This window comes from Megalops cyprinoides, chromosome 5 (genome assembly GCF_013368585.1).
Source record: "Megalops cyprinoides isolate fMegCyp1 chromosome 5, fMegCyp1.pri, whole genome shotgun sequence".
NCBI classification, from domain to species: Eukaryota; Metazoa; Chordata; class Actinopteri; order Elopiformes; family Megalopidae; genus Megalops; species Megalops cyprinoides.
In genome coordinates, this window is record NC_050587.1 from 25173122 (window position 1) to 25196943 (window position 23822).

Sequence of the window (23822 nt, forward strand, 5' to 3'; positions counted from 1 at the left end):
AAAACAAATCCCTCTACACAGCACTATGAAGGGCACAATGCACCCAGATATACAAGTCTTCTAGGCAATTTATTGCAATAATCAATAATATAAAAAGCATATTACAACATGTCCATTCATAATCTTCCCCAGTGCTACATTTTTCATATTTAATGTTACACAGCAGGCATGTATGCGGTCAGCAGCACACACTAAAACTGCACTGTCCACTAGGTAATAAGCAGTAATCTACAGTATAGGAGGATAGTAAATGTAACTGTGTGATAAGGATGGATTACTAGTGCAAAAAGAACAAAAGGTCAGCTGCACCGGTATGGACAGATCTTGTTAAGCATTTTTATCCTGGTGCATACAACATTTCTTAGTTTAAGCATACATGATGAAACTGAATACAAGCGCCCTACCTACTAGTGATGGCTTCATGAACACCACGGTGCAAAAGGGGCTGCCCTGTGCTATCACTGAGTTAGGAACCAATCAAATGACCCTGTGCTCCACAAAACACACTGATTGGATTAAATCAGTTATTGATGGCACAAGACATCCCCAGCCATCCTGAGGCCCAGCAAGTCTTACAATTCCCTTCCTTCCTCCAGTTTCCGCTATGAAGAAATCAGTTGCACTCCACTTAGTTTGCGACTCTCAAAACATACAGAATACACTTTAGGCAGTGTGAAATCCATCCTTTGTTTTTAATGGATTCAATGGAATGACGGTTTGGTGTCTTTTTCCTCATTAACCAGCATCATTAGTACAGCTTTAGCACTGAAAATGTACTTTTCAGTATAAGTGAAACAAGAGTACAGAAATCCATTCTGGGCATTTGGCCATACTACAGCTAGCAGGAAGTGACCCGTTTCTCCTGTTGTGATCTTCAGGGCTGTGGCAATAAAATGCTTCCAGAGGAAACTAAGCAGGAATGCCAGATGGGAGAGGGGGGAAAAAAGTTTATTTCAAATGAGACACAAGCACAAATATCCATTATAAAAGCAAACAAAAAAAAATGGCTGTTTAGTCAAGTTACACCAAGACCTGTGACCTGTACTCTAACCACACTCTTCTTCTTATGAAAATAAGTTTAGAAAGAAAACTGTACAAAACAAAAGCAAAAGATGAGCAACTGATGATGAAGATGACTATCGCCGTTTCTGGAAGATATTTCCTCTGCCAATTCCACCACGACCCCGTCCTCTTGCTGCCACTGTGGGGGAGGGGGGACAGGGTTAGAAACTGTAACACATGTAGCTACATCTTCATCTGTGATGAAACACTGAAAGTCAACTTCGTTGCATTACATGCATACTATGCTCATGTATGGTATTCATACCTGTATTTCCTCACAAATTTACAGCAAATTCCAAAGCCCTGACCTAAACGAGGACCTCAAATGCATTTGTGCTTCTCTTATGAATGAACATATGTAAGTGCTATGTACTGCATTACACTGAAATGACTGCAAACGAAACTGAAGCATCCACAGTCATATGGCTTTGGAGACAACACATAAAAGGAAATGGAACATTCCCTGCAGCCTTTTAGTCAAAGTTACTCTCACTTCACGCAGCATTGATTGGCACACAAACATTTTGGACAAGGAGTTGGGAAGTATGTTGAGTAGCTGTGTGTAAACTACATAAAGAAGAAGTAATCTGCAGTGTCAGCATGCAGGAGGCCTTTCACCCACATTCATTAACACTGAAATGATAAAAGGTCAGTCTGTCATGTGCCTGTAGATCAATGGGAACTGAAGCCAGGCGCCCCCCTGTGGCCAGTTAGGCGCACAATGCAGTAGGGGTCCCCAGAGCACAATTCAGGACAGAATTCAATTCTTTCACTTTTTAGTTTCACCTTTACTTTGAAAGGTAAGGACTGAACTCTGTTCCTGCTGGTGAATCACTCCTGGTAGAAATGAATGGCTTCTCAACAATGCATTTTATAATTTTGCAATAACAATTCACATAATACAGCTAGACAAGTCAACCAATTTGAGGAGCTGAGGTCATTAAAAAGAGCTTATTCCCAACCAAAAAACCCCGGGACAGTTACTGGTGTCTGTACATACTGTTTATGTATCCAGTGCATTCTTCTTGCTGGGTGCATGATACTTCCAACAGAAAACCTTCCCTGAAGTTCACTTTCTAGCACTTAAGCCTTTCCCCTGAAAGCTTAAACTTAATTTTAATCTCAAGTTGGACCATTTTCTAGAGAATTCCCCTGGATCCCACCCTGACTCAAACTGCTAACTAGCACAGATTTCACTGTATGAGCAATCCGTCCCTGCCAATCACCAAGGTGTTGCCCATCACTGAAGCAGCACACGGTACCGAGTTAAAGCTATCTGGGCGGGTTGGATAAACACTTTCTTAAAAACAACTGGTTGTGATGAATCAGCTGTGCGTGACTTAATTCCTGGTCAATTTAAGCCCCCCCCCCCCACTTGTGTTTTGTTCTTGAAAACATAACTAGGAAATGAATAACTGGGAATAGGCGCACACACCTTGGGCTTTCAGGATGGCTGCCTTGCCCCTTCCTGCCCCAGAGCCCTGGTTCTTGTTCTTCATGCTCTTCAGCATAGGTGCATTCTTCAGCATGTCGGGCAGAATCAGGAAGCGGATCTTACTGCCCCGGATGTACACCTGCTCCAGCTGTGCCACTCGACCATCGCGGTATGTCACCGTGATGTTCGACATCTAGCAGGACAGTTAAAAAGAGTGTTACTTCAGATACATGCATACAGTAAAAACTGAAAATCCTATGTGTAATAGCCCGTATAGTCAAGTCATTAATTGTAATTCGTATTACAATTAATGTAATACGATAATTAATGCTCGTTAATTGGAGCATTACCAAATTTAAACGCAAAAATTAGATAAGAGAAACGACTGCTAATGAGATTAACCTTATTTAATAAAATTCTCATACACAATGATCACACATAATTACTGGCATTCATTATTGCATTACATTAGTGGCATTTAGCAGACGCTCTTACCCAGAGCGTTACAATGTGTTATCCATTACAAAATGCTATCCATTTATACAACTTGATATTTAATGAGGCAATTTGGGGTTAAGTCGGAACTTACCTGGCAGTTCATGTTGTCCTCCGCCTCTATGAGCTTCCCACGGTACACTTCACCGGTGTTCGTTTCGCAGGTGACAATGTGTCCCTCCGCTTCGTGCAAGACTTTGATTGGTACTCCGATAGACATCTTCACTGGATTCCTGAAGCAAAAACATTAGCTAGCTACATTACTCGGATCAACATAACAGATTACCTGAATAGACACGCAGCTGATTAAGATCACAGAATGTTAAGCTTGACATCTGGCTACCTGCTGTACAGCAGCTAGATAAATGGCTACTTAGTCCAACAGTTTGGCTTTAACTACATTGTTCAACATAATACAATTAACCTCTATAATAAGCTAGACCAGCTAACCGGCAGCTGGTGGCTACCTTACAACAAGCTAACCCAGTCAGCTAACCAGCCGCTTCACAAGTAAAAACTGGAACAAAGTTTGGTTAGTTTGGTTTGGTGAAGCCAGCACAGCTGCGGGCTGGCAACGTCACAGCCATATTAGCTCCGTCAGTACAAACAAGACCACTAGCTAGCTAACAGGTTAGTTTGCTACCACACACGAAAATCAAGTCTATATACAAGTTAAACCAAACAAATAGCTGTGAACTACTATTTCGTCACATCGCTACAGCTACAAATGCATGTTACTATTTATTTTAAACCATCACCGTCCACACATAACTAGTCTATCTCATTGAAACTGGTCACTGCTTAGCTATTCACACTCACAGAGAGTAGCAAGCTAATAAACACAGAAGCTAATAAACCACGATCGCAAGCTGCTGTCTTTCATAAATATATAAGCTTAGCTACCTTTATATCAGTAATAGTGGGTTTTGTTAATTGCTTCCTACCGTGCCGGCGTTTGTCTTGGAACGTGTGCTAACTTTTGAGTACTTCGTACGTTTTCCGCCACCCACAATGCACTTTGTGTACCAGGAAGCTATTACTGAAGGGAACTACTTCCGCTTTTCAAGCTCGTGGATGTACATTGGAATTGTAGTTCTTGAAGAATAGAACAACTCTAACTGCTTAGAACCTAGCACCTTCGAAGTACTTTTGCAGTCGTATTCATTCTTAAATGCATTACAGAATAAACATAACATCCACGGTCCACTCATGACAACCAAAGACTAACTTTAAACTCAGGTAGACTGCTAGTAGACTGTCGAATTAGGATTTCAGAATTAGAAGCTGTAATAGATGCATACAATGTTAATTATGGTTAATTACTCACACCAAAGCAGTAAAGTGGAAAGTGGAAAGGAACATATGACAGAAACACGAATAGTCCATTGTCTTAATGTAAGCTTTAGTCTTTCGTTCTTAAAGATCTCTAACATGTTAATTAAATTTATTGAACGCCACATACAAGTCAGTTAAATAAAAATTAACGAAATACTTTATTTATATCAGATTTTTAATCATGTCAGTTTGTTCCAAAAGATAAACCACCAATTTAGGTTATACTTATATACTTATATATACGTGCCACAACACACATTTTAGTATTTAACAGTATATTTTGCGATATAAACGGAAGTAAACGTATATAGACAGTTGGTTGGAGCCACCTGGGCCAAGGCAACGAGCTGAAACAAAAAAGCAGATTTCCTCGCGCTGAGCTCGACATGTGTATTGGTACGCGGCAGCGACGGTCGTGCATAGGGAAATTGTTCCAGTAGAGGGCAGTGTTAAACAGTAATGCAGTCTGGAGATTCACAGAGACCATGCCGCCTGGAGCACCCACAGTAAATTGTGTCTCTCCGTGCAGTTTTAGATAAAAAGTAAAATTACCAAGTGAAAATACAAAGAACCGCTCCATTTTTCACCCATGGTACTGTTTGAAATATGTAGAATGACTCCGATAAATTATTCACCAATAATAAAAAGTATGGAAAAAAAAAAATAACAGAAGACAATAAATCATGGCTAATCTGGCAAAATTCCGTTTGAAATGAAATTAATGAGAGTTCTTGAATGTATTCAGCTCTACAATACATCTGCTCATTAAAAGTAAATCTTTTAAAATTGTACCAAGGCCTTAAAAGACAAAGAAAAAAAATTGTTTAACAACCACTAATTTATTAAATACTTGATTCTTTATAGTGAGAAGTAATTAGAATTACATTTAAAAATCATATTCTATTAATTAAATACACAGCTGTTCTTCAGTACTTGAGCTTGGGGTTTGAGTGCAGATTCTATGCATGCTAATGTGGTATAGTGGTAAAGAGCAGGTCTGGTAACCAACAGGGCTGCCAGTTTGATGCCCAGATGGGACATTGCTGCTGATTCAAATACAAGGAGCATGTTGTATCTGTCTAAATATGCTATGTAATAGAGAAAACCCATAATAGCATATATGTTATTGCCACAATTATATGTGTAATTGTTCATTTTGTAGAACCAATATTAAAATGAAGTACATTATAAAAGAGACCACACATGCTGTGCATGGCATTGCAATAATGGATATTTATGCACTGCTGTGCAAACATCTTGTACACTTTGTGTTTACTAGTATAATGCATAAGGAAGCATATTTTATCCTTTTTCATCTTTCTTAACAAATGCTTTCTTAGCACAACACATTTGTCTAGTCTTTATTTCAAGGCCCTTGTGATGGATACATAATGACACATGAACACTCAGCATTCTGATGTCAATTCAGTTCTTATTTTATGCATTTTAAGTTATATTTTAAGTTTCTTTCTTTACAATATTTTGACACCTACCTTTTTATTTTCAACAAGGGCAAGAGAATGCTGCAGGATGCAGACCTAGTAAATCAATCTGAGATAGGTGGATGAGTGAAGAAAACTGCCAGAAACAGAACGCCTATGTCATCAATCATCATGGCTGTCCTCCTCCCAGTTGCTCTGCTTGTCACCATGATAGTGCCTCTCCCCAGTCTCTCCCCCATGTTTGTATTGATTTGCACATCATTGCCTAAACTAGGTTGAGATTTATAGTGAGGCTGAACTTCCCACAGCCGTAAAGATGTCAGGGTATGCGGTCTCTGATATTTACTGTGCACACGCTTGCCGCAGACGTGAGGGAGCTTTCAGAGGAAAATAGGATTTAAGCTGTTGTGAGGAGTGCAATCCACTTACTCAGTTAATTAAGTATTAAATATATGTGTATGTGTATGTATGGGAGAGAAAAGGGGAAGGATAGAGAGAATGTGAGAGAGAGAGAATTGGAAATAAAGGATTTTGGCTCATAATTTTGATGTGATACGTTTGGCGCACACATTTAAAATGAAACATTGCATGACCATCAATCGATGTTTGACTATTCTCACCTCCTGATGGTGTGCAAAGCAGACTTGCAGCACTATACTGCAGCATTGCCACTATAATATCAAGCTGAGTGCAAACAGTCACAGTGCTGGACAAAAAAAAAGTGATTAAAGTAGAACTGAGGAGCGGATTGTTTGTCATTTTAGCACTGATAGATTTATTACATGTGAGAGGCGCGTGTCACTAGCCCATCTTCCTTTTGGCTTGTGGTTGTCACAGTGACAGATGTGGGCAGTAATCAGATGGAGCACATTTATTTCTGCCACTGGCCATGTGCTGAAGAGACAATAGCTGTGAGTTATGGTGAGATGATATTTCATAACTGCGAACAGGGAAGGTCTTTCATACCAGGGAGACAAGGTACCTTCTCTGTGAATAGACATCCTCACTGTCTTTAGATTACGTGCCGTGTACCGTATGACTGAACAGGACAAAAGGTTCCGATTGATGATGTAATAATCACATGGCAATGGAGTCTAGAAATTCTGACATATAATGCAATAGCTTTGATATAATCCATAGTGTGTTTGGAAATGCACTGAGCCCCTTTGTCATAGGGCAGTGTCCATATGAGAGGATTAAAATATTGCATAACATGGACAAAGGAGAGATATGAGGTTATTCATCATTTTTGGAAATAGAAAACAAAGCACTAATTGTAGGTATCACTTTGCACATTTTGGCTGGGGACTTCTGAGTTAGCACTTGGTGTTACCTAATCATGCAGAAAGTTCTGATCAGAAAATTTGTTAATTGTTTGGTCTCTGTGAGCAAAATACACACCCCAGAGCTGCCTGGTTAAACCATCTAGATGTAGAAATCACAGCAAAAATGGTTAGCTACATACAGGGGGCCTCCTGGACAAGGATGTCTGATAAATGAATACATCAATAATAACAGAAACCTCTGTGCAGCTAAAGTAATCTGCTGATCTGCACATGACCAGAGGGAAATGCCATGCCCATGCCCAACCTGTAAAAATACTGATATATGGCAATGCTGGAGGACCTGTCATTTCACACATGGACTTCAAATGTTGGAACAAGAGTTTCAGTGTCATGCACAGTGACATTCCACATTTCCACATGTTTTTTTTCAGTCATGAATAAAAAAGTTGGTAAAGAAATGTGGGTCCATGGAATGAGATACTATCAACCTAACTGATCTGTTTTTATTCAAAGTTGAACCAACATTTCATGCAATTTACATTTAAGTCTCATCACACTGGTTGACATCATTCATTTCAATATAAGGAGGGTCAAATTATTACAGCTTGGACAATTAGAAAATAAGCATTGTTAAATGGGTTGCAGAGACAGAAGAGGTTGAATTTTTTATATCTCACACTAATTAAAACCACTGTAGCATATTCACACTTGCAATTTATTGTTTATTTGCATCTTTCAACAACAACATTATGTATAAACACAATGTGCTAAACCATACCCTTGTATTAGGTAAAACCCTTGTATGGACGTCCCTTGTAAGTGTGGTTCATTTTGAGTCAGTGTGTGGCCTAAAGCAAGGGGATGCATTGTTTGGAACGCAGGGAAAAGTTGAGTTAAACTGGACATCTTCAGTTTAGAAGTTGCCAGTTAGTTAGAAGTTGCCTTCTCCTTCTTGTGGAGGGGTGGGACAGACTGAGTATGATAATGGGATGGACTGACCCCCCCCCCCATCCCCCCCACCAAAAAAAAGGTCATGGATTAAAGTTGACAGGGAGGTTAACAGCACGTGGTCTCATTCTGAAATAATGATGTGATAACTATGCAGTATTGATGCAAGGCAGAGGATGGTACAAATATGAAGAAGCTGTCATACGAAACTGTCTTGGGTTGGATCCAGCTTTTCTGGATTGTCTCTGAGAAGCATCACTGGGAAACATGAGCTAAAGAATATGCTTGTCAAAGTTTTGAGGTCTGCGTTTTAGGAATGTTTTCATGCATGTGAAAATGTGAGAGAATGCATCCATTACTGACACATGTACACATCCATTCTATGTACATATTGTGGAATGTAATGCAAAATGACACTGTTGTGAAGATATTTAATAAGTCTTGACAAGGTCAGGTGAGATCTGGTGTCCTTTGCCACAAAGCTCCTGGCTTTGTGTCTTTACTCTGGAAACATCGGCTTTAAATAAAGCTCTGGAAACATCGGCTCTCAGAAAATAAACCTGCCACCGACCCCTGATCCATTGAGTCTCCTCTGCCCTTCTGCTGACATTGCAGGCCTCTGATTTACTCCGCGGAAAAAATCCAACCAAATCCGTCAAAGCCCAGTGTTCGGTCGCCTTGTAATAAAATGGATCATTTAAGACATTTTTCATTAAAAGAAATAGTGATAAATATGTCTGTGCACAACAGCCTTTATTTTTGAATGTTGCACAGCCGGCTGGACTGTGAAGTTTCCTGCCGAGAAATGGCTAAAGGCCTGTTTAGTGGAGCAAAATAAAGAAAATAAAGTACTTTTTGTTACTATTTTAGCAGTTATGCCGCACCAAGAGAAGCTGAAATTTGGCAGGGTGTGTAATTTGGAATGTTTTTTTACATTCCTGTGATGTCATATTGAATTTGTTCTTCCTCATGTGTCGCCTCCCTCCATTCCCCTGTGAGTATGCAGTCCATATGGGAACACAGTTCCCCCTCATTCACAGCTTAAAATGTTGCACAAGAGTTCTTGATGGATGTGAAATGGCAGGGCAGGGTGAGTTTTTATTTGCACACATTTCATGAGTGCTACAAATCTTACAAAAGCATGGAAAGACCCCAAAAATGGACAAAAGCACAACATTGTTAAGTAAAAAAGCACCTGTTTGGATTCTACCCTCTCTGTTAATATCATCTTCTTCACTTCCAATGTACATAATGCTGTCATAGTTGAGTAAGTCAATATTTTCATGATATATTATTGTAATGGCTGGGATAATAAAATAGTGACAGTAATAATAACAGCAAATACACACACACACATAGATCAGTGTAAAATTTTGAACTAATTTTTGCAGTACACCCTGGTTTCATTGATGGGTTTCAGCTGGAAATAGATTTCATGGTTGACTGTACTGATCCTTTTAATACAGTGTTTTTCAGCCCTACTCCTGGAGCCCCCCCCCCCCCCCCCCCCCCCCTGTCCTGCATATCTTCTATCTATCCTTGCCCCAGACATACCTGATTGAAATTAGTGTGATTAACATGCTCTCATCAGGTGTGCTCAGTCCTCAGGACCAGGACTGAGAATCGGTCTTTTAATATTTAAAAAAAAAAAAGTCTCCCAGGAGCCTCCTCTAAAGAGATTAATAAATAGTATAGTACTCAAGAGATTAAGCCCTTAAAGTCTGCTCATTACTGTGTCCTGGTACAGCAGTGTGCACATGGCTGAGCTCAGGAGCATGTAGGAATATGAGAGTCTGCTAAGGATGGTGGCAGTTGGTGGTCTTCAGCTTTTGGAAACATTTGGATGATGGTAAGGAAGGGGAGCTGATGGGTCTAACTGAAACCCCCAAGTGAAACCCCTGCTTTATACAGCATGATGCAAAAATAAACATATTTGAACAGATTCACAAAGCTCAGTGCTTGCCAAAAGATTTAAGGATGTGTGAAAACCAGGGATAAATGTGTCTTTGTCTGCTATCAGAAAATAATTCATCATGGGCTATTGCGAAAATGTGATACCACAAGCCAAAAAACAGCCCTCTTGACTCTACTCTACTAAGGGAGTACCTCTCAAGACAGTGTGGATACATGAAATGTGTCCGTTTTTGAATGCTGATTTGTCCTGGCTGGTAATCTGTTGAGTTTCCACTAGTTGGCTGGAGGTACTTGTTCCATTAAGTAGTTGATGACAGCAGGGTTTTCAAATTGATCTAAGGATGAGATCAAATATGCTCATCATGATTATGCTACTGTTCCAAAGTGTCAGCCCTCCCCTATACACCCACACATGCATGCATTCATGCACACAAAGAAATTGCTCTCAAGACAAAGTTTTTGTTCCATTTTTATTTATTTTTTGATGTAGTGATGAATCATTTCAGTGTGGTGTGTACTCTCACCCAGTGACCCCAAACAGCAGAATAATCTCTGCAGTCACTTCCTCTTCTGTGTCTCCTCCTGGGGGTTGTTTTGGATTTTGTGCCCAAACAGTCATGACTCCATAGACTAAGTTGCGAGAGATGGAGGAGCAGCAAAACAATGTGTCATCACATGACTGACCCTTTGATTCCAAGAGTGGTTAGCTCAGTGATCGATTGGCATCAATTAGCAATTAGCATTTGACAATATTGCTGTAAGAATTCCTACTTACAAGCTATCTTAGTTCAGTTCAGAGAGGTCCCAGTCAAGAGGAATTTATTTATTTTTCAGAACAAATGATGATCACAGTGTACATATGGGTTTCAGCAGGCAAGGCAAATATGCTGAAATGTTACAGAGTGTATGTCTTTGCCTCAGGATCCACCACAGGAGTGATAAATCTAATCACACTCTGACCACAAGAACAGTGACTGTATTTTTTACTCTGACGTAAAATTTGCCCCATGGATGTTGGACTGTGTAACGGTTTCTCTCAAAGCAGTGTACGTTGGGACAGGCATTTCTTTTTGACAAAAGGCATGGCTGCTACTTCCCTTGGTACATCTTCTACAGAGGCTTACAAGGCTGGAATAAATTGTTTCAGCTTCATTATGAAACATTATTTTAGGACACACTTGGAGCTTGAGAGCAGTCTTCTCAAAGTGTAATGTGAGTCACAATGAAAATACACTTTTTAAATTGGTATCAAAGATGAAATTGCTGCCATGATGTAAAATTGTGCAGATGTTACTGGAATGAATTTGTTTCTGTTGAAAGAAACATACATCAACATTTACATTTTGTGAAGCCTATTTACATCTTCATGATTTCTGATGAACATATTTGGATTTTTTTACAGACAATAAAGCATTCCTGACATCCATGACATCAATAGTATATATTGAAATAGTGACAATAATTATAGTAACAAAGCCTACAGTAATGACTGGTCTTGTGATTGCGCTATGACAACTTTGAAGAGGCATGTGAAGCCCCTCTGGGGTGAGAATGTACACCATTCAGGGACCCAATCTGGATTTGGGGGAATGATTAAGCACAATCAGCTAAGTAATGAGGACAGGTCCCCATCAGTCCTGTGGGAGCCAATCATATCACAGCTGGGAATTTGACATGGTTTTAGTCCTTCCTAAGTGCTGGTGCAGCAGCAGGTCCTGCATTCAGGATGAATAACAGCTACAGTTATCTTTCTGAGCATGTTGTCTGTATAGTGCTTCAACCATTTGATGTCGGACTTGAAGGCACTAGTGCAGGTGTTCTTAACAGGATGTCAAGTGACACTGTCACCTGGGAGGCGGAGACATAGGAGTGGCCAAAAGCTGACCCAGCGGAAGGTGAGCAGAGTCAGGCTTCCAGAGGCTAGAAGTCTCCTCGACTGCACTGCCACTGCCACAGCGGTCAACGCTGTTGCTCTCAGTGTGCAAGTCTAACATGACCCCATTGACCTCCTCCCTGCTGGAATCGGCTGTGCTGATTCGCGTGGATGTGTGGGTGGCGTCTCCACTGACTCCGCCCCCATGCAGGCCCCAGCGCCCGAGGATCCGACGGAAGGTGTGGCGGAACTCTCGGATGCGGTAGGCGTAGATGAACGGGTTGACGACAGAGTTGGCGTGAGAGAGGACGATAGCGAGGTACATGACGGCCCCCGGAGGTCTGGCGCAGTGCGGGCAGAAGAGGGTGAAGCAGTTGATGATGTGCAGCGGCAGCCAGCACACGGCGAACAGCCCCACGATGATGGCCAGGGAGACGGCTGCGTGAACCTCCCGTTGCAGGGTGGAGCGTGACCCTTCCCCCTGCCCCGCCTTCAGCTCCATCAGCCTCAGCTGCCGCCGAGCCGCCATGAAGATCCGCGCGTAGATCCCCAGCATGGCCAGCAGGGGCGCCAGTACGCAGGCGAAGAAGTTGAAGTAGACCATGTACTCCATGGTGACCACCTCCTCGAACAGGCACTGGGTGGTGCCTGGCAGGCAAGAGCTGTTGGTGCTGTCTGTGGACATGGTGCACTTGTTCCAGCCCAGCATGGGTGTCAGACCAATCAGTACCGACAGCGTCCAGCAGACGGCAATGATCCCTTTGGCGCGTTGACCGGTCACCAGGCTGTTGTACCTGCAGGAAAAAAAAAAACAGATGGAGGAATTCACCTCTCACATTTTTTACGGGTTCATATGACTCGAGAGAGAGGTATATGACGATATTCCGGGTGTTTGAAAAGAACTTAAACTTCCTGATTCCAAACTCAAGGGGATTCCACAGAGCCGAGAATTTCCAAAGAATAAAAGCAATGTGCAAATGTAATCAGAGAGCTTAGAGGAATCACCGGCAGCCTGTGCAGCCCAAGGGAATTGCCTCATTGTTTCAGGACTGTACAGTACCAGCCAGCTGTAGCGGACAGCACTTCCCACCAGCGTGATGAAAATATTCTGAAATGTTCCTCACCCTTCCGCTCATGAGCCTTTGATATTTGACGTAGCTAAGACCATATGTATAAAAACATGTGTAAAGAGGCTTCGATATTTTCAATAAAAATGTATTTCACAATGTATGCATGCCCAGATAAAGAACGGAAAATAACCAATGACAATACAATGCTGCAAATCAGTCACAGACATATTCAGTATATTTGAACATAATGGTTAATCTTTTAACTCTATGGATATGTAATCAATGCACACACATTGCCAGGTGAACTGAAACGTGTGGAAATTCTGCACTAAAATATGAATATTGTATTGTGTATGCATAATATTTTGTTTATTGCTCCTATCTGGGCTTCAAAATGACAAGATTCTGGTTACGAGCTCAGTTCTCAAAGGACTATGCCACACCAGACAAAGAAAACCAGGATCTGCAAAGCACTGCCCTTATAGGCAGTACTGAGAAAACAGAAAGAAACGACAACACAGAAACTCCAAGATTCATCCATTAACAGTCAATTAACTCCATTCTCAAGACAAAAAACACCAGAGCAAAGAGAATAACTGTAGGATTTATTTTCAGCAAGTGCTCTGTTCACTTTGGAAGAAAGGGCAGACAGATTTGGCCAGTCTGTATCACATTCTCTAGAGGTTAAAGTTCAAAGGTCAACCATTGGTAAACAATCTAAAGCCTCCGGGATACATGGCAGACATGCACCAACCCCTGCCTGCATCTGTTACTTGTGGCAATGTGGCCTGATGCCAGTGAGTCCAGGGATTTTTGGATGACTATGTCAGTTCTTGTTTCATGTCACAGTGTCACATGTCCTGAACTCAGTTCTCTGTAATATTGTTGTTATTACTGCTCTGTTAATGGTTTTGCTGCTGTACTTGTACAAATGTTCTGCTTTTGTAATTTACAAATACACTGGATAATGTTGTGTCACATATGCAGTAATAATATCAATCATAATGATAATAATAACAACAATAAATACTAATGGTATTGACACAAAATGAATAAAAGGTGGTTACAAATTATACTTGTTCTGTGAAATCCAGTCAAATCTATATCCTATCTGATATACAATGGCTCTAGAAAGTCTAGAGTCTCCTTGTTTTTGGCATCTAAAAGCCTGAAATCAAGGCAAGCAAAGTCAGAATTTATAGCTACAATGTGTATATAAAGCTTACAACTCTATATACACATTCTAACCAAAAATAACTAACTGAAAATCAAATGCCTCAGTTCTTCAAAAAAGTATTAAAATGAAAAACCTTGAATGTGTTGCAGAAGTCTACAGAGCCTTAAATTAATACTTGGTGGAAGCACCTTTTGCTTTCATAACTTCAGTGAGTCTGTTTGGATAAGTCTCTACCAATTTTCTCCCATTCTTCTTTGCTGCAGAGTTAACTTAAATTGTGAGGGGACAACTTATGAACAGTCCTCTTAAGGTCAGCCCAAAGATTTTCGATGGGGTTGAGGTCAGGACCCCGACTGGGCCATTCCAGGTTATTGATCTTCCTTTTTTCAGCCATTCCACTGTCGATTTGGTTGTGTGCTTTGGGTTATTGTAGTGCTGAAAGGTGAAATTCTTCCTCATTTCCAGCTTTTTTGCAGAGGGTAGCAGGTTTTTCTCTAAATTTTTTTGGTATTTTTGCACTATTCATTTTCCACCCTATCCTACCAGAGCTCCTGACCCTGCTGAAGAGAAACAGCCCCATAGCATTATGCTGCCAACACAGTGCTTGACAGTAGGGACTGTGTTCTTAGGCTGTGTTGGCTTTGTGCCAAACGTATCATTTGGAATTAAGGCCAAAAGGTTCTACCTTATTCTTGTCAGACCACAAGACCCTTTTCCAACAGAAAATCCAGAGCGTCTTTCGGCATAATTCAGAACTCATGAAATTGTTGCAACAAAGTAACACATGGTGGTCAGTCCTTGCTATGAAGTCCTGCAGGGCTTTAAATGTTGGTGTTGGCCTCTTGGTGGCCTTCCTGATGAGTTTCCTCCTTGCATGGTCATCCATCTTGGAAGGATGGCCTGATCTGAGCAAGGTGCTGGTGGTGCCATATTTAATCCATTCCTTGATCATGGTTTTTACTGTGTTCTGTGATATATTGAAGGTATTTGATACCTTTTTATAACCCTCTCCTGTTCTGTACATTCCAACAATTTGATCCCAGAGATGTGCTCTTTGTTGCCCATAGCTGTTTCCTTACACTGCCATGCACCAATAAAACCAGGAAATCCACTGAGATAACCTACAGGTGCAGCTAACTTTATCCTGAACTAATCAGAATTACTTCAATTGGTCACAGATGAAGTCAATGAGCTTTGGGCATGATTTGGATGGTGAATGGTTAGACCTGAGCACAAATACAACTCCCATTACAAAGAGTGTGTGCACTTATGCAACCAAAGTGTTTTTGTTTTTCTATTTTAAAATAATATTCAGAAATGTGTTCTTTTTACTTGGTGTTGAGGGTTACCATGTCTAAATGAAAGTGGAAAAAAATCTGATGGTGTGGATTTTCATTTCATTTCATTTATAATGGGTTTTCATTTCAGGTCTCAAGGCAATAAAAACCAAAAATTTTGAGTGGGTGTTTTGACTTTCTAGATCCACTGTACATGTATGTGTGTGACATTCAAAGTGGTTTTCCACATAATAAGTAAGATAAAATAAATAAGATGCATTTAATCATATAGGGTCTCTCAAATTGCTCAGTGGCCTGGGTTTAATCTCAGCCATGTCATGCTAAATTATCAGAGGTGACTGAAGACCAGTGAAAATGCTATAGCTGCCACAACTGATTCTATGGGCCTCTGATTTTGTTGTGCTGAATTGTTTTGCTTAAGAACTACACCTGACTTTTCACCTGAATTTGCAGCTGAATGACACTGAAAGAGATGATCTGCTTTGTCTTTTTAGCCTCTCGGAATTAGTTATAGAAGTTTAGCCATTGTGAAATTTGCAAGTCATGTACTCAGATGTAGTCAGATGCTGCTTTGTATGCCACTAGCCAGTTCCTGTAGGACACCCAGAGTTCCTCCCTAAATATTACATCACATTTCAACTTTCAAGCAAAAAATGAACCCAAGTGTTTCCTGCACCAGCAGGGGGCGATGATGTTTATGCTACCATGAAGGACTCCAACAGGTCGAATGTGGAAGTATATTGCAGGGGAGAGACTAATTCGCTGTCAATACACATATGTGCATATATACATGTTGACTTATTATGCTTTTATTTGTATTTGTATTCATGCATCAATACATTCTTGTCAGATGCTATATATTACTCCAGAGAAGGAATTATGTTTAATGATGTTTATGATTATCATTACTAATGTTAATTGTTAAATGTAATTTTTAGCTACACCATCCACCCCCCAGTACCTCCCATAAGCCTCCCCTCTATCCGGTCTCACCCCTCCCACCCAGCCACACTCTCCAAAGCTCACCGCAGCGGGAGCTTGATGGCGATGTAGCGGTCGATGGCGATGGCGAGGAGGCTGAAGATGGAGCTCTGTGTGAGCACCAGGACGAAGCAGGCGATGAAGAGGCAGCCGTAGAAGTTTGCGTAGAAGCCCGTGCTGATGGCGATGGCGAAGGGGACCGCCAGCAGCCCCACGGCGATGTCGGCCACCGCCAGCGACACCACGAACAGGTTGGTGATGCTCTGCAGGTTGCTGTTGAGGCACACGGCCCAGCAGACCAGCACGTTCCCCAGCACAGCCAGCACCGCTATCACCAGCTCCAGCACCACGTACGCCACCGACGCCCCCGTCCCCACCGACCCCAACGACGCATTACTCAGCATGGTGAGGGGGGCGCCGCGGTTAAGCTTGGGGGGCCAGCCATGCCCATGTGCACATCACTGTGGGTCTGCCTACGCTCACCCGCAGTCATGTGGAGGGGGCACCTCAAAGTAAAGTAAAAAAGAGATCCCACTAATTCAATTGCCCCACCCAGCGCGCCTTGCCCTGTGTTCCAGTTTAAGCCTGGGTGCAGAGGGGAAGGAGTCTTTTCTGATAAGGTGCCCCTTCTCCACACATGAACATGGCAGATACACCCTCCCCCGCTAAGTCTCTCCCTTCCTTCCCTCAGAAAGCTGGGCCAAAATCCAGTGACAACAGGAAGCCTTGAGAATCACATTGAGATCACAACCCTGCAGAAAGAGAGGAAGAGGAGAAGTATTATCACAAAGGAATACCTTAACAATATGGCAAAATGGCCCGGCTGTAGAACCTCTCAGAACAACATAAATCAGCAAAAATGTACTGACATCATTTCATCTAGTTCTCAAAATAGAGATACAGAGACTAGACAAAAAATGGTCACATATACACTATATGGCCAAAAGTATGTGGACACCCCTCCTAATTATTGTGTTCAGGTGTTTCAGCCACACCAATTGTTAACAGGTGCATAAAATCAAGCACATAGCCATGCAATCTCGTACACGTATGAATATAATTACATTGAAATTTAATTGTTTTGCACACAATAGCTATGGGGTAAACAGGTCAGTACAAACACCCTGTCATAGAAGGTGCTTCTCCAGTGGGGGGCTGTTACCGCACTATTCACATACTCAACACAAAATCACAAACACTGAACCAATATATCTTCATATCTACCACAGAGATCTTCTACCAAACAGATCAGCAATTCCTGTGTATGCAGGCTGAGGCTTGTTGTCATGCAGAGCTCATGTTTACAGAGAAACTCATACAGTGACAAATGACGTGTGGTGAAGAAAACACTGCAAGTTTTAGGAGATGGCAGCTGCTTCTCAATAAGAATGACCCTCACTCTTTACTATAGTTATTCTCTCATTTACAACTGCATGTGTGCATCTTTCTATCTTTACACAATCTCCTTTTTGGATTAATAAAGTACTATATTATCTTCTCATTTTCATTCACTCATAAAATAACACGTTGTAAAATTGCCTGTTGCTCACTGTAACTGAATTTTAAATATAAACCACAAGACACATGGTTTTTGCATTTTGTTTCCACTGCCAGTAAACATTTAAAAACCACTTTCCCAAGCTCTCCCTTGCACTCACCCACCCCTTCCCTTTTCAGAATGCTCTGTGGTTTTCCTGAGAAGGATGCTAACAGGATAACAGCTGGGGTAGGGAGTGCTCGTGTGGCCATGCCAATGTGCCAGCGGAATTTCAGATACTATGGTTATCAATGTGTGTGCCCTTGAGATACGAAAGCCATGTTGCACATCCTGTAGAAGTTCTATACTATCAGCATGCAACTCAGAAAAACCAAAGACACTCCAGAGCACAGGCAGACAAACAGCAAGTGGATGTAGATGGTTATCAGACATTGGGCACACTTGTTGATGTTGGCCAATGGTGTCTTAATGTCCTTGCAAAAAATGACCGCCATTACTGCTTGATTGATCATAATATAATAAACACCTTAACATGTCAAAGAAACATGTCTTTCTTCCTTATTTTCTCCTTCCTCTACTCCATCTACATTTTCCTACATCATCAAAATGTTGCAGAATCCCAGTGTAGGTATCTCACCATTGGTCTATCCTCATATTCACTCCACACCTATTCACTGTATCCAACTGTGAGACACTTTCTACCCTTTATAATAGATCTAATAGATAATAGAATATAATAGATAAATGACACCCATCTTGGTTGTGCATGAAAGCTAGTTAGCTAGTTATGGTCTTAAGGTTAATAATACTGCTAATGCAGTATATAACTGCAATATAACCTCTCTATGCTACAAAACTTTTCTAAACTACATTACACTCCTCTGTAGAACACAGGATCAAGTTACATGAATGTATTTAGGATACATTAGGTAAGTTTGCCTTGGAGTAGTGCTTGGAGTTTGTATAAGGTGACGTTGGCCAATTTGGCTTGATTTACGCCAGTAATTTTTTTGTAACGTTTTTGTGTAAATATAGTATAACAGGAGGACACCCCAACAGGTGTTTTAGAAACACAACCGAAACACCGAGACAACTCCGCGTCTGCCTAACAGGAAGTACTGTATACAGATAATTCAACCAAAAATTCAATTCGTCGGTTGCCATGTTTTAACAGTCGTGGAACATTTTGGCGACGACGGTTGTTTTCCACATCATGAGAATAAAATTGGGACCTCTAAGTAATCTATTACTGCCAAACCAAAAACATGTTTATGCGTTCATTCCATGTATTTAGGACGGTTGGTAAGTCATTGTGTTCTTTCTATTGTCACTCAAGCTTCGAAATGATGCCATAAAGCAGAAAGTCCTGCAATCCCTAGAAAAATGTGGACCATTTCAGGTCGATGTAAACGTGCGCAAAATCCAGCAATGCCTCGCAAACTGGAATCGTACTTTTGGATTTTCGTGTAGCCTAAGAGTAAAATGCGATACAACTTTAAACGTAATTAAAACATGTAGAAGCCAGCGCAACATAATTGTAATTGGAACTGTAACTCATGCACGTGGACCTTTACATTGATCATACATCAAACATGTGAGACTGAATCAAGACTGAAGAGGTTTTCCCTCCTTCTTCAAGCTCGCCAAGGTAAGAACGAAATGGAAGTCGCGCTGAATGAACGGATTTTCTGTTGGATGCACTTAATTCGTTTTGGGAAAGAAAACCTTTAATTATCAACTCACTCAGCGCTTGACTTCATAAAACATGACCCATGCTGTTTCATCGGTCTTAAACGTGCTCCCCCAAATTATGATCAACAGGCAAAATATCATAACTTCCGGGAGGTCAACTGTCATATTTAAGAAAAGATCAATGGCATCGCAATGAAAGCAACATACCTGGTTCGAAGTAGGTTCAAACTGCTGCGATAAATCAAGGCAAATCGTCTCTAGCTGATCACATTCAACCCAAAACCACAAGCAAGTGGGACTTGCGTAGATGGGTTTCTAGATAAACTTCTCAGTTTTATCTTCTTACCTAAAAGCAACGGTATCGCCTCAGTGAAGCTGCTCGAATCTGTCATGCAGGCTCATTAACAGGAATATTAGTAGAAGTCCCCTTTCAGATAAAACACAAAAATCCTAGTATCGCAGCCACTTCTCTATCTACCGATGTAGCTGCACAGTTGAAGCGCATTTCAGCGTGTTGTCGCAAAATAGAAATAAAAGACGAATTTCCTCTGCAGATGTTGAAGTAGGCACAGAGTGTTGTTACAGAACTGATGCGCTTTCTTGCCTGCCGCCCAGCCATGCGCACGCAGAAATCTTCCCACGGTTTCCGACCCTCGAGCCTAAAACGTTTGAGGGACCGAAGATCGCAGAACCTGCATGACCAATCAAACAGGGCGCAGACTTTAACGCAGACTACATGATCGTAAGGCGCGCACTTGCGCAGCGGACTAAACATTCACAGTATACTAAACTGTCCAGTGAACGCAGATATACTGAGAATCTAGACAGTTTAATTACAGAGATGTCGCTTTTAGCCACTGGGAGATACCTTTATTTTAAAGGACTGTCACTACCAGTATGCAAACAGGTAAATATATTACCGCATCCTATTTACTATTATGAGATTCATTATAATTGAACAATGGGTATAGAATTACCAGGCAGAGTATTAAATAGGCAATAGGCAATATGAACTCTTGGATGTAGCTCCAAAAAACGACACCTTTAGAGGATCCAAAAAAGCCTGTACACACAGATGAGTTTTTGTTTTAAAATGCCTTTTCCGTCCATTATTTATATATGTATTCGGTTAAGAGCAAATGAAGGCATAGAGGCATTTTGTAATGTATGAAAACATCTTGTTGATCAAATCTGAACAAGAACAATATGGCAGTGGTAACCAGAAGAACATAAAAACATCAATATAATTATAAAATTATTAACATAATAACTGTTCCGAGTTTTTTTCCTGCATTATGTTGTAGTGATTAGAGTCATATTATCCTATAGTCGTCGTCTTAAGATACACAAACTGCATCATTGGATTTAGAACATGCTAACTCATCCACATACAGAATGTCATCATAACTGTAACACCATTTCTTTCATATATCAGTACTGCATTTTGCCACACATTGGGTCCACAGATTCTGACCCATTTCACTCCTGTTACTGCAGTCAAAGCTTGTAATAAAATCTGATTGTATATACACTCATTACAGCAAAACAGCAGGCCTTTGATGCAGAAAAACCTTGGTGGTAAAACTTTGTGGCAACAGAAACTTGTAATGGTACAACCTGGTGGCTGAACGTGGCTATAGTATGTTTGCACTCCTTATGACAACACTTAGTGTGGAAGTTTCCCACAATGGCGCTATATTACAAGTATGGCACTAATAATTCAGTTTCTGTATGGCTATGTGCCTATCCCTATTGAATGTACTTCTTGTAAGTTACTCTTGATAAGAGGATTTGTGAAATTAATAGTTATAACATATAAATGCAACTATGGATAAAGTGATACATATATGTGGTGTATATTATGTATATAATGCCAATGTACTTTTAAATATCAAAATATTTATTAGATGCAATATGAACTAACAGTCACATATTCTATTTATGATTATCTAATGTATAGAAACCTGTGTAGCTTTCTTCAAAATGAATATACCATTACCGCTAAAGCTAATGTAGCCTCTGTTAATATGAAAAAGTCAGAAATCATGTTTGATTCCCATGATGGATTTATAATTATAGTGCAATACTATAATAGCAATATCAGTCACATACTGTCAATTTTTTGTAGTATAGAATGTCATATTGGCTAATTACATGTGAAATATGTTGTTACAGTCCTGTGAAGTTCTGTTGTCTCCAGTGACAGATCTGTATGTACTAATTTAAATCCTGACAGGAGCTTGATAATGAACAAAGGCTTGCAAGGAATTACATTGAAAATTAACAGAGGCCTATGAAGCTTAGCAACTGGAAACTTGTGTTAGTATCAATAATGCAGTTTTCCTCCAAAACTATTTGTGGAATTTTTGTGACTTATTATGGATTTATACTTGTAAAAATACTTAGAGAAGACCTTGAGAGACAAGTTTACAATTGCTTTTAGAGAGGAAACATTAGACTCCAGGGCTGGGCCTCCTGAAAACGTATGGAAGGGTTAAGATGCGTTTTCACATATTACTGTGTAGTTGAGTAAGTAATAACAGATATGTATCAGTGCTAAATGCTTGCCATCACTAAAAACAAAAAAAAATTTCAACCTATTGCTTGTTTAATGGTTGTGAAGCAGATGCGTTGTGAAATAAACCATTTTTTTTCCTGTTTATATGAGAACATTTCACGTGGGCACTCGTTTCTGTGTTTTCTACATGCGCCGCCAAAATGGCGTAACCGCTAGATAGGAGGAACAGTTTCAAGGACTCTGTATCAACACGCTAACATCATGTGTTAGTTACAGTCTTTTCAAACTAAGGTGTTTGAGAGATGGGACAGTGCTATTCTGAACGGCAGTGCCACTGAATGGCCCGTAATCCACCGATGAGACCTGAATCGTTGCCAAATCAAACAGTTACTATTATTAGACTAAGGAGATTAGTATGCACAGAACTTTCTATTGTTTTGAAATACCCCTGTCAAAACCTGTCATGTAGGCGCGCTTCCATCTTTTGTCCAGATCACAGACACATAGTATCCGTGCGCCTCTGCACCGACCACTCTGCTGCGGGCTTGGTATCTCCTGTCTCTGGCTAATTGAATGCGCGACACGTGTCTCCATACTGATGTTTCACTAAAACACCAACAATCCTAAATTAATCGTCATTTAAGTAAAATCGCGAAATATACACTTGTGTACGTACAAATATACGCTAAACACGTTTCTAATTTTGCATTAGATCTTATATCTGTGTGAAGCACCAGCATGTTAGTAGATTGATACACAAGATCTGATTAAATAAGAATCCGTATCTGGGTTGCGGAATCTGTGAGAGTTACACCATTGTAGTCATACAGGGAATCACTAACTTCTGTTACGTCTAAACAGACATGTTCAGCACATTATATTTCTTATTTGCATAAGATGCTCTTGCAGTGGAGGACTGGCGATGCTTAAGTTTTACATCTAACATCCTGTAGCAGCATTCATTCATTCACTTGCAAAGAAAAGGTATATAAGCACGTACAGTAAGAGCATATGAACAGCAGGACTTGTTGTAAATATGACACACAGATGTCTAAGAATGGGTGCCTGCCTGGGTCCAGCTTGACAGAGGGAGAGGAGTGTAATGAGCCAGCCTGATTTCAGCTCTACAGTGGGAAAGGGGTAAAATGAGCCGGCCTGATTCTAGCACAAAATTGCTGCCCAATCTGAACCAACAGTTATTTAATTAAGAGGGAAAAAATTAAATGTCAACAGCAGGCTTTTCATGTGAAATCATAACGTTCAATAAAGCACTTGCACAAGAGGGTGTGCCCCACGAGACTCACTCTTTCGGGGACAGATGCAGTTTTTGAGAACGTGGTTGAGTGATTTCTGCTCAGTGATGCACAATATCTCAGAATTGCAACTCTGTGCCTGAGTTAGATGCCACCGATCACACAGGCCTACCTATATAGGCCTACATATAGGTACCCGATGGCAGGTGGCATTGATTTCCTATGAAGCTGCGCTGCACGGTTTCTCAGAAAATGTGGTCCTATTTATAGTGCAGAACACCGTCTCCACCCACTCTGCACAAAGGCACTGTGGATCTGATTTCAAGACAGCTGTAAGCGGGTCTGAGTGTTCAAGCTACACGTCTCTTATTGCAGTGAAAACACATTTTACATGCTTCTGAAAACAATTATAATTTTTTTAAAGCTGGGTTTAAATTTAAACCAAATGATAATTTACCTGTAGTTTCAAGGCTGGGAATGCATTTGACAGAAAGGAACGCAATAAAATTAAAAGTATCAGTGCTACCACTGCTAAATCACAAGAG

At 40.7% G+C, this 23822-nt stretch overlaps 2 protein-coding genes across 4 annotated transcripts; both read right to left on the reverse strand.

Annotated features, from left to right (window-relative positions):
• Positions 1 to 716: 716 nt before the first annotated feature.
• On the reverse strand, positions 717 to 4008 carry LOC118778290 (small nuclear ribonucleoprotein Sm D3). Of its 2 annotated transcripts, none has more exons than XM_036529762.1 (4): positions 3937 to 4008; positions 3087 to 3225; positions 2498 to 2690; positions 717 to 1201 (listed from the first exon to the last, which is right to left on the reverse strand). In XM_036529762.1, the coding sequence occupies exons 2-4, from the start codon at positions 3210 to 3212 to the stop codon at positions 1137 to 1139; spliced, it is 384 nt and encodes a 127-aa protein (XP_036385655.1). In that variant the 5' UTR covers positions 3213 to 3225; positions 3937 to 4008; the 3' UTR covers positions 717 to 1136. The 2 variants fall into 2 exon arrangements, with proteins under 2 accessions (XP_036385655.1, XP_036385656.1); XM_036529763.1 differs by having other exon boundaries at positions 3896 to 3969.
• A 7418-nt stretch (positions 4009 to 11426) lies between these two features.
• LOC118778181 (adenosine receptor A2a-like) lies at positions 11427 to 19886 on the reverse strand. Of its 2 annotated transcripts, none has more exons than XM_036529587.1 (3): positions 19853 to 19886; positions 16362 to 17068; positions 11427 to 12584 (listed from the first exon to the last, which is right to left on the reverse strand). In XM_036529587.1, the coding sequence occupies exons 2-3, from the start codon at positions 16718 to 16720 to the stop codon at positions 11762 to 11764; spliced, it is 1182 nt and encodes a 393-aa protein (XP_036385480.1). In that variant the 5' UTR covers positions 16721 to 17068; positions 19853 to 19886; the 3' UTR covers positions 11427 to 11761. The 2 variants fall into 2 exon arrangements, with proteins under 2 accessions (XP_036385480.1, XP_036385479.1); XM_036529586.1 differs by lacking the exon at positions 19853 to 19886 and adding an exon at positions 19714 to 19770.
• Positions 19887 to 23822: the final 3936 nt, after the last annotated feature.